Source organism: Salmo salar, chromosome 04 (genome assembly GCF_965601325.2).
Source record: "Salmo salar chromosome 04, fSalSal1, whole genome shotgun sequence".
Lineage (NCBI taxonomy): Eukaryota > Metazoa > Chordata > Actinopteri > Salmoniformes > Salmonidae > Salmo > Salmo salar.
The window spans coordinates 76,510,253-76,522,267 of NC_138294.1; the positions used below are offsets into that span (position 1 = coordinate 76,510,253).

Below are 12,015 nucleotides of genomic sequence, written 5' to 3' on the forward strand. Positions count from 1 at the left end.
CCTTTGGAGCAATTTCCAAACGCCTGAAAGGTACCATGTTCATCTGTACAAACAATAGTACGCAAGTATAAACACTATGGGACCACGCAGCCGTCATACCGCTCAGGAAGGAGACGCGTTCTGTCTCCTAGAGATAAACGTACTTTGGTGCGAAAAGTGCAAATCAATCACAGAACAGCAGCAAAGGACTTTGTGAAGATGCTGGAGGAAACGGGTACAAAAGTATCTATATCAACAGTAAAACGAGTCCTATATCGACATAACCTGAAAGACCGCTCAGCAAGGAAGAAGCCACTGCTCCAAAACCTCCATAAAAAAAACTGACTATGTTTTGCAACTGCACATGGGGACAAAGAACGTACTTTTTGGAGAAATGTCCTCTGGTCTGATGAAACAAAAATAGAACTGTTTAGCCATAATGACCATCATTATGTTTGGAGGAAAAAGAGGGAGTCTTGCAAGCCAAAGAACACCATCCCAACCATGAAGCATGGGGGTGGAAGCATCATGTTGTGGGGGTGCTTTGCTGCAGGAGGGACTGGTGCACTTCACAAAATAGATGGCTTCATGAGGAAGGAAAATTGTGGATATATTGAAGCAACATCTCAAGACATCAGTCAGGAAGTTAAAGCTTGGTCGCAAATGGGTCTTCCAAATGGACAATGACCCCAAGCATACTTCCAAAGTTGTGGCAAAATGGCATAAGGACAAAGTCAAGGTATTGGAGTGGCCATCACAAAGCCCTGACCTCAATCCCATAGAACATTTGTGGGCAGAACTGAAAAAGCGTGTGCGAGCAAGGAGGCCTACAAACCTGACTCAGTTAACCCATCTCTATCAGGAGGAATGGGCCAAAATTCACCCAACTTATTGTGGGAAGCTTGTGGAAGGCTACCCGAAACGTTTGACAAGTTAAACAATTTAAAGGCAATGCTACCAAATACACTCAATTAGTATGTAAACTTCTGACCCACTGGGAATGTGATGAAAGAAATAAAAGCTGAAATAAAAATCACTCTACACTATTATTCTGACATTTCACAATCTTAAAATAAAGTGGGGATCCTAACTGACCTAAGACAGGGAATTTTTACTCAGATTAAATGTCAGGAATTGTGAAAAACTAAGTTTAAATGTATTTGGCTAAGGTGTATGTAAACTTCCGACTGTATATACACACAAAAGTATGTGGACACCCCTTCAAATTAGTGGATTAGACTATTTTAGCCACACCCGTTGCTGACAGGTGTATTTTTTTTTTAATTATATATATATATATTTTTTTAAATCACTCACACAGTCATGCAATCTCTACAGACAAACATTGGCAGTAGAATGGCCTTAAGAGCTCAGTGACTGTCAAAGTGGCACAGTCATAGGATGCCACCTGTCCAACAAGCACATCAAGTTTCTGCCCTGCTAGAGCTGCTCCGGTCAACTGTAAGTGCTGTTATTGTGAAGTGAAAACGTCTAAGAGCAATGAAGTGGTAAGCCACACAAGCTCACAGAATGGGACCGCCGAGTGGTGAAGGGCGTAAAAATAGTTTGTCCTCAGTTAAAACAATTTACCGAGTTCCAAACTGCCACTGGAAGCAACGTTAGCACAATAACTGTTAGTCTGGAGCTTCATGAAATGGATTTCCATGGCCGAGCTGCCGCACACAAGCCTAAGATCACCATGCGCAATGCCAAGTGTCGGCTGGAGTGGTGTAAAGCTCGCCGCCATTGGACTCTGGAGCAGTGAAAACACAATGACATTCTAGATGATTCTGTGCTTCCAACAGTTTGGGAAGGCCCTTTCCTGTTCCAGCATGACAAGGCCCCAATGCAAAAAGCAAGGTCCATAGAAAAATGGTTTGTTGAGATCAGTGTGGTAGAACTGTTATTTAACTAGGCAAGTCAGTTAAGAACAAATTCTTATTTACAATGACGGCCTACACCGGCCAAACCCAGACGACACTGGGCTAATTGTCCGCCGCCCTATGGGATTCCCAATCACGGCCGATTGTGATACAGCCTGGCCTGCACAGAGCCCGGACCGCAAACCTAATCGAACACCTTTGGGATTAATTGGAATGTCGACTGCAAGCCAGGCCTAATCGCCCAACATCAATGCCCGACCGCACTAATGCGCTTGTGGCTGAATGGAAGCAAGTCCCTGCAGCAATGTTTATCTAGTGGAAAGCCTTCACAGAAAAGAGGCTGTTATAGCAGCAAAAAGGGGGATCAACTCCATATTAAATGCCTGCGATTTTGGAATGAGATGTTTGACGAGCAGGTGTGCACATACTTTTGGTGATGTAGTGTATATAACATCCAAAACATCTGAATTATTCATAAACAAATTGGTTATACATAGAGAAGTGGTAAAAGAAAATGTATATTAAATGTATACAGTGATGGTAGACCCCACCTCATCCACTACCAATGATCAGCACTGGCCTTGTGTGATGTAGTTGCTATACAAAGCGATGCCGTCGGCATATCTAGAGTAAATCCTGATAAGTAGGTCCACCCTAGAGCCCACGGGTAATTTGTCACCTTCTAGGTAATGAATGTGTACAGTGGGGGAAAAAAGTATTTGATCCCCTGCCGATTTTGTACGTTTGCCCACTGACAAAGAAAGGATCAGTCTATAATTTTAATTTTAATAGGTTTATTTGAACAGTGAGAGACAGAATAACAACAACAAAAATCCAGAAAAACGCATGTCAAAAATGTTATAAAATGATTTGCATTTTAATGAGGGAAATAAGTATTTGACCCCTCTGCAAAACATGACTTAGTACTTGGTGGCAAAACCCTTGTTGGCAATCACAAAGGTCAGACGTTTCTTGTAGTTGGCCACCAGGTTTGCACACATCTCAGGAGGGATTTTGTCCCACTCCTCTTTGCAGATCTTCTCCAAGTCATTAAGGTTTCGAAGCTGACGTTTGGCAACTCGAACCTTCAGCTCCCTCCACAGATTTTCTATGGGATTAAGGTCTGGAGACTGGCTAGGCCACTCCAGGACCTTAATGTGCTTCTTCTTGAGCCACTCCTTTATTGCCTTGGCCGTGTGTTTTGGGTCATTGTCATGCTGGAATACCCATCCACGACCCATTTTCAATGCCCTGGCTGAGGGAAGGAGGTTCTCACCCAAGATTTGACGGTGCCTGGCCCCGTCCATCATCCCTTTGATGCGTGAAGTTGTCCTGTCCCCTTAGCAGAAAAACACCCCCAAAGCATAATGTTTCCACCTCCATGTTTGACGGTGGAGATGGTGTTCTTGGGGTCATAGGCAGCATTCCTCCTCCAAACACGGCGAGTTGAGTTGATGTCAAAGAGCTCCATTTTGGTCTCATCTGACCACAACACTTTTACCCAGTTGTCCTCTGAATCATTCAGATGTTCATTGGCAAACTTCAGACGGGCATGTATATGTATTCTTGAGCCGGGGTACCTTGCAGGATTTCAGTCCTTCACGGCGTAGTGTGTTACCAATTGTTTTCTTGGTGACTATAGTCCCAGCTGCCTTGAGATCATTGACAAGATCCTCCCGTGTAGTTCTGGGCTGATTCCTCACCATTCTCATGATCATTGCAACTCCACGAGGTGAGATCTTGCATGGAGCCCCAGGCCGAGGGATATTGACAGTTCTTTTGCGTTTCTTCCATTTGCAAATAATCGCACCAAATGTTGTCACCTTCTCACCAAGCTGCTTGGCGATGGTCTTGTAGCCCATTCCAGCCTTGTGTAGGTCTACAATCTTGTCGCTGACAACCTTGGAAAGCTCTTTGTTCTTGGCCATGGTGGAGAGTTTGGAATCTGATTGATTGATTGCTTCTGTGGACAGGTGTCTTTTTTACAGGTAACAAGTTGCGGTTAGGAGCACTCCCTTTAAGAGTGTGCTCCTAATCTCAGCTCTTTACCTGTATAAAAGACACCTGGGAGCCAGAAATCTTTCTGATTGAGAGGGGGTCCAATACTTATTTCCCTCATTAAAATGCAAATCAATTTATAACATTTTTGACATGCGTTTTTCTGGATATTTTTGTTATTCTGTCTCTCACTGTTCAAATAAACCTACCATTAAAATTATAGACTGATCCTTTCTTTGTCAGTGGGCAAACGTACAAAATCAGCAGGGGATCAAATACTTTTTTCCCCCACTGTATGTACTAAGACATTTAGTAGGCAATTTTATCCAACTTCCTGTAGTAAATGCATACATTTTGGTATGGATGGCCACTGCGAGAATTAAAGCCACAATCCTGGCATTGTAAGCGCTATGCCCCAACAAATGAGCCATACAGGACTAGCCAACATCCATGTCTTACCTGGCCTCCAGTACTTGGCAGCGCAGTATCCTGGGGACGTCCCCTAACACTGATATCTGGAGGTGAATCTCCCCTTGCACCTCCTCATCTGGGTCAATCTCAGTTAGGTTCACCCAGCCATCCAGCCCTTCAACACACAGGAAAGTTAGTGTGGGGACACGTGAGATATGGTCCTATAGCAAATGCACTTTACACGCTCATAACCAAAGGTTAAATAAATAAATAAAACCCAAAATATATATAAGAAAACATGCTCATAAAACACACTTTCCTGTTTGAGATGGCTTGTGTATTGCTCTGATGAGATAAGGTAATTCGTGAGGGGAATACAGTATGTCGTACACACACAGTGAATAAATCCCACCAATAACATCCTTTCTCTGCGTCTCAGGCTTTTGGAGGCTTTATGTAAAATACCTAAATGCCTGTGATGCAGTCGGTTCTGCGCGAGTAGATCTTGAACCCGGTTTAAACCTGCATTCAACAGCCTCCGAACTGGAACAGATCTAATACATGCACTGCAATTTGGACTCAAATATACTGTACTCTGAATTAATATCCGACCTGGAAAACCTCTGGATAATACCAATGACTAAGGATAATAACAGATTTAGTCAACCAAGCACAAGCAATAAATTGTAGATTTATCGGGAAATAAACCACAGGCAATAAGTTCCTTGATTAAAAGGAAAACATTAGGACAGTCTCAGTCTCACTAAATCTGTTATTATCCTTACAATCATTGGTATTATCCAAAGGTTTTCCAGGTCTGATATTTCAGAGTACAGTAGCTATTTCACATTTATTTCCTACATATGGCCCAACTCATGTATTTTGTCAGAATTCAGCTCATCATAAAGTCAATGCATAAAATACAGAAGCTGAATGAAACAACCAGTGAATTGACTCTTCATCCCTCCAGATAATTTCCAACTACATTCAACCAGTAGGCCTATTTCTTCCAGCTTCCCAATGATTTATGAAGTGTCCTATCAAGTCGGAAAGATTTCCCAGAATCGTTCTGTGTTTACCCTTGAAAGAAGTGTTTTTTCTCCTGATTGATATTCCAGGGTGTCTCTAGTCAAGCAACATTATTCTTTATTGCCGGCTGAGTGAGGGACAAAAATAAATCTGGCTACAACCACAGACGTTTCCACAAAGCAGGACGGAAAAAAAAGCTTTGAGGCTTTTTTTTTTTTATTAGGCTGTCTTGTTTCTAATGCAGATACAGATCATTGGTTCAGCGGACTGTGCGTGGGTTACAAACAGTCTGATCATTGGTTCAGCGGACTGCGCATGGGTTACAAAACAGATGGAACATTGGTCAATGATCTGTGCTGATAGCTACTTGTGGCCATGAGGCGATATGGGACCCTATTCCCTACATATTACACTATTTTTGTCAAAAGAGGCACAATATAGGGAAAAGGGTACCATTTGGGACAACCATGGAGGCCTTAAACTTCAGACTGACAGCAGTAGTTTCATCGCCTCTATTTTGAGGGCTGTCTTGATTATCAGTTATTTTTCAATCTCCATCTTAGAAGTCAAATTCCCGTTGTGCTGAAAATGTACAATTAACTATCTATTCAAGAACAAACAGTGAGAGGAGTAAGTTGTGTTGATGACAAAGGCTTTTCTCTGAACATTGTGAAATGTTGGCTGGCATTCAGCCAGGGAACAGAAACTGGAGGAAGGGAGACTCCTGTCTACAATGGGCACAACATTGATGAAGTAATTTCAGAATAAGTGAACTGAAACAAGGAGTCGGTCAGTTTCCATTTCGAGCACAGCATGAAAAGTAATGTCAGTGGTTTTAGAGTAGAAAAATACACCAGTAACACTGAATAGTTCATGTACGGTCTCTGGCCCACAAGTCCCTTTATAGTACGCTACGTTTTACCAGAGTCATATGGACCCTGGTCAAAAGCAGTGCACTATAAAGGGAGTAGGGTGCCATTTGGGACAGAGACCATGTGAAGACCATTCTGAGGAAACGTCGCCGTCCTGTCTGGTATATGCCATCTCCTAAAACATGTACAATGAGGGAAACTGAACTAAAAAAACAAAATGATATCAAATATGGATGAGTACGAGTTGACTCGACTTAAAATGTTTTATAAAATAAATGTGATTGATTTTAAAGCCCTTTTTACATCAGCAGTGCTTTACAGATACCCAGCCTAAAACACCAAAGAGCAAGCAATGCAGGAGCAGTGGCTAGAAAAGAAAATCCCCAGAAGGCAGAAACCTAGGAAGAAACCCAGAGAGGAACCAGGCTCTGAGGGGTGGCCAGTCCTCTTCGGTCTGTACCGGGTTGAGATTTAAGAATATCTGTTAAGGCCAGATAGTTTTTCCAAGACGTTCAAACGCACAAATGTTCTCCACAGCATTCTGTTTAGGATTAGTATACACTTGACCAAACCTTGGCAGAGGGCAGTCGGCATCAGTGAAAGGTCTCATCCATGAAAGTGTTCAAACCGTGACTGGCAAACACACACACACACACTAGGGGTCTCTAACCTTTCAAGCTTTGACCTGCCTGCTTCAAAAGGTGATTCATTGCTCTCACAGTCCTCTCTTTTCCACCCCCTTCCTCCTGCTCCCACCCCCTTTCTCAGAGGTCCCTCTCCATACAGCCTGCTTCTCTCAAGGTTATTTCCACAGTAATCCCCCAGACACCTCAAGTGTGAGCCCCCTAGCATAGAAGCACATTCACACTGTCAAGCAGTAGAACATGGCCTGACATCACACAAAAGGGATCTATTTTTGTGGTGGTTTTCAAACTGGAATGATTCTCATTTAATTATGTCTTCAGAAAAAAAAGTAACATGTTGAAGGCTCTGATGGTGTAGCAGATAAAAGGGTGAGGGGTGATGACTGTTCGTCTCCTTTAATGTTTGGCCTACCGTTTAAACAAGGATGACAAATGAAGTCACTGTTCATCCCCTTTAATTTAAGCCTTGGTCTCCCCTTTAAAACTTGTCTCTGACCAACCAGGCGAAGCCTTTGTTTCCAAAGCAACGCATCTGCAATGGATTACAATGCGGAGACAAGAGGGTATGAATATGCTTGCCCGACTTATGTATAAACACTTCCCTTAATCATAACAATGAGAAAGCAATAGACCCCTGGAAAAGTGCTCCATCTAGCCTTTGTGATTATGAGTAAGAGATGTTCTTTCACTGTTTGTAAATGATTACCAGTCCACAAAACTGAGATCCAATGACGTACTGTATACAGGAGATGCAATATAAAGAAGCTAACGTTTATATGTTGTCTTGTAGTGTACAGTGTTTGGTAAAAATGTTTGATCATAACAGACTACACCAAACTGGTATATCATTGGCCTGTCTTAAGCATGCATGATGCCCTACAAAAATCCTGTATAAACAACATATTATTCATATTATTGGAAGTAACAAAGCATTATACCAGTTGGCTTGCTACCATGTGAATCATAACAGAGTTGATCAATCAGCTCGTAATTATCTAGAAGTATCTTGGGAATTTAAACAAGCTGCCACATCTTACAAATACATAATGCTCATTGGAGTTATTAGCTACACCTTCAGCAAGTACCAGCCACCAAGACTAATGAGTGATCCCGCCCTCGTCTTCGTGAGTGCCAGAAAGTCACCATCATCCCTGCATGGGAGAAAACTGAGTAAGACTACCCCCCACGACCAGCATCAGTGTCACGACCCTACTGTGCAGTGTGACTCAGGCCCCTCACCCACATGCCACTCTCTTCACGAAGCTCTGTAGTCACCCCTGTGTTTTGCCCAGTGAGTCAGCCTGGCAACACTAAGGTAAGCCAGCAGGTAGAGACGATCAGACAAACAATGGCTCAAAGCAGCGTTGGTGGGATAAGTGTTATTCTAACCATAAGTCTGAGATTGCACTGGGAAAAGGCCCACTTCATTTTTATGGGCCGGTTTCCCATACAAAGATTAAGCCCAGTCCTGGACTAAGAAGTTATTTCAATGGATATTGATCATGCTTTTTAGTCCAGGACCATGCACAGGCTTGATTCTCTGTCCGGGAAACTGGCCCATTAAAATCCAGTGGGCCTTTTCTCAGTGCAAACCCAGACTTATGAACCAAGTGAGTAAGACCTCATTCAAGGAATATCCACTTGTGAACCTATGTGATTGTCGTGTCAGTTATTTAGAAAACAAAAGTATGCTCTAGGGCTATGTGATGACTCACCACACCAGCGTCATGACTCACCACACCAGCGTCATGACAACAGTGGAATGCAGGGATCCTTGAATCAATAGTCCAGATAATGACTAAGCACACAAGATGACTTTACTCCTGAACTCATCTGATCCCTTTTACTCTTACAGAGTAGAGGGAATTCCTTTACTGGAAGGACGAGTTGAGACATAACTACCGGTCAAAAGGTCTACATTGTAGAATAATAGTGAAGACATCAAAACTATGAAATAACACATATGGAATCATGTAGTAACCAAAAATGTGTTAACCTGTTGGGTCTAGGGGGCAGCATTTGCACGTCTGGATAAAAAAAATGTACCCGATTTAATCTGGTTACTAATCCTACCCAGTAACTAGAATATGCATATACTTATTATATATGGATAGAAAACACTCTAAAGTTTCCAAAACTGTTTGAATGGTGTCTGTGAGTATAACAGAACTCATTTGGCAGGCAAAACCCTGAGACATTTTCTGACAGGAAGTGGATACCTGATGTGTTGTATTGAGTTTAAACCTCTCCCATTGAAAAACACAGGGGTTTAGGAATATTTTGGCACTTCCTATTGCTTCCACTAGATGTCACCAGCCTTTACAAAGTGTTTTGAGTCTTCTGGAGGGAGATCTGACCGAACAAGAGCCATGGAACGGTGATGTCCCATTAGACACCTGGCGCGCTACTTCATGTTGGGTACCCTCGTTCCAATACGTTATAAAAGGCTATGCATTCGTCCACCTTGAATATTATTCATGTTCTGGTTAAAAAAGGCCCTAATGATTTATGCTATACAACGTTTGACATGTTTGAACGAACGGAAATATATTTTTTCCCCTCGTTCATGACGAGAAGTCCGGCTGGCTTACATCATGTGCTAACGAGACGGAGATTTTTGGACATAAATGATGAGCTTTTTTGAACAAAACTACATTCGTTATGGACCTGTGATACCTGGAAGTGACATCTGATGAAGAGAATCAAAGGTAATGGATTATTTACATAGTATTTTCGATTTTAGATCTCCCCAACATGACGTCTAGTCTGTATCGCAACGCGTATTTTTCTGGGCACAGTGCTCAGATTATTGCAAAGTGTGATTTCCCAGTAAGGTTATTTTTAAATCTGGCAAGTTGATTGCGTTCAAAAGATGTAAATCTATAATTCTTTAAATGACAATATAATATTTTACCAATGTTTTCTAATTTTAATTATTTAATTTCTGACGCTGACTTGACTGCCGGTTATTGGAGGGAAACGATTTCCTCAACATCAATGCCATAGTAAAACGCTGTTTTTGTATATAAATATGAACTTGATAGAACTAAAAATGCATGCATTGTCTAACATAATGTCCTAGGAGTGTCATCTGATGGAGATTGTAAAAGGTTAGTGTATCATTTTAGCTGGTTTTATGGTTTTGGTGACCCTGTCTTTGACTTGACAAAACATTACACACAACTCTTGTAAATGTACTGTCCTAACATACTCTAAATTTATGCTTTCGCCGTAAAACCTTTTTGAAATCGTAAAACGTGGTTAGATTAAGGAGATGTTTATCTTTCAAATGGTGTAACATAGTTGTATTTTTGAAAAATTTGAATTTTGACATTTATTTGGATTCAAATTTGCCGCTCTTGAAATGCACCTGCTGTTGATGGAGTGCACCACAGGTGGCACGCTAGCGTCCCACCTAGCCCCAAGAGGTTAAACAAATCAACACATATTTAAATAAAATGTGAGATTCTTCAAATAGCCACCCTTTGCCTTGATGACAGCTTTGCACACTCTTGGCATTCTCTCAACCAGCTTCATGAGGTAGTCACCTGGATTGCATTTCAATTAACAGGTGTGCCTTGTTAAAAAGTACATTTGTGGAATTTCTTTCCTTCTTAATGCGTTTGAGCCAATCAGTAGTGTGGTGACAAGGTGGGGGTGGGGGTATACAGAAGATAGCCCTATTTGGTAAAAGACCATGTCCATATTATGGCAAGAACAGCTCAAATAAGCAAAGAGAAATGAGTCCATCATTACTTTAAAACATGGTCAGTCAATACGGAAAATTTCAAGAACTTTGAAAGTTTCTTCAAGTGTAGTAGCAAAAACCATCAAGCGCTATGATGAAACTGGCTCTCAAGGGGACTGCCACAGGAATGGAAGAGGCAGAGTTACCTCTGCTGCAGAGGATAAGTTCACTAGAGTTACCAGCCTCAGAAATACCAGCCTAAATAAATGCTTCGCAGAGTTCAAGTAACAGACACATCCCAACATCAACTGTTCAGAGGAGACCACTACTAAAGGACACCAATAAGAAGAAGAGACTTGCTTGGGCCAAGAAATACAAGCAATGGACATTAGACTGGTGGAAATGTGTACATTTACATTTACGTCATTTAGCAGACGCTCTTATCCAGAGCGACTTACAAATTGTGTACTTTGGTCTGGACTCCAAATTGGAGATTATTGATTCCAACCGCCGTGTCTTTGTGAGACGCGGTGTGGGGGAATGATTATCTCCGCATGTGTATTTCCCACCGTAAAGCATGGAGGTGGTGTTGTTATTATTGTGTGGGAGTGATTTGCTGGTGACACTGATTTATTTAGAATTCAACGCACACTTAACCAGCATGGCTACCACAGCATTCTGCAGCAATACGCCATCCCATCTGGTTTGGGCTTAGTGGTACTATCATTTGTTTCTCAACAGGACAATGACCCAAGACACCAGGCTGTGGAAGGGCTATTTGGCAAAAAAGGAGTGATGGAATGATGGAGTGCTGCATCAGATGACCTGGCCTCCACAATCCCCCAACCAAATTGAGATGGTTTGGGATGAGTCAGACCGCAGAGTGAAGGAAAATCAGTCAACAAGTGCTCAGCATATGTGGGAACTCCTTCAAGACTGTTGTAAAAGCATTTCAGGTGAAGCTGGTTGAAAGAATGCAAAGAGTGTGCAAAGTTGTCAAGGCAAAGGGTGGCTATTTGAAATATATTTTGATTGAACACTTTTAGGGTTATTACATGATTCCATGTGTTATTTCATAGTTTTGATGTCTTTACTATTATTCTACAATTTAGTGGGTGTTCTAAAACTTGTGACCGGTAGTGTACCGTTGTTCAAAAAACATGGGTCCATTTGACCAGACAACATGCGAAGATCAACTAGCTTACTCCAGTCTCCTCTCTGTCATCATTTCTGAGAACATGGAAGTTGCTAAAACTCAAAGAAATTGGTCAGTGTTAGCGTAAAGGAAAGTGCACATGGCTAAATAAATTGGACATGTTTTGGGCCAAAACACAGCTTGTAAGCTGCTCAAAAAAATAAAGGGAACACTTAAACAATACATCCTAGATATGAATGAAAGAAATAATCTTATTAAAATACTTTTTTCTTTACATAGTTGAATGTGCTGACAACAAAATCACACAAAAATAATCAATGTAAATCCAATTTATCAACCCATGGAGGTCTGGATT

The 12,015-nt window shown here is 41.7% G+C and overlaps 1 protein-coding gene across 2 annotated transcripts in view; it reads right to left on the reverse strand.

Annotated features, from left to right (window-relative positions):
• The window catches only part of rasa4 (RAS p21 protein activator 4), a 76,447-nt gene that overhangs the window by 42,221 nt on the left and 22,211 nt on the right, over positions 1-12,015 (reverse strand). For both annotated transcript variants that reach the window (XM_014197850.3, XM_014197849.3), the window contains one exon: positions 4,320-4,446. In XM_014197850.3, the coding sequence (XP_014053325.1) occupies positions 4,320-4,446 (127 nt within the window). The remainder of the gene's footprint in view (positions 1-4,319; positions 4,447-12,015) is intronic.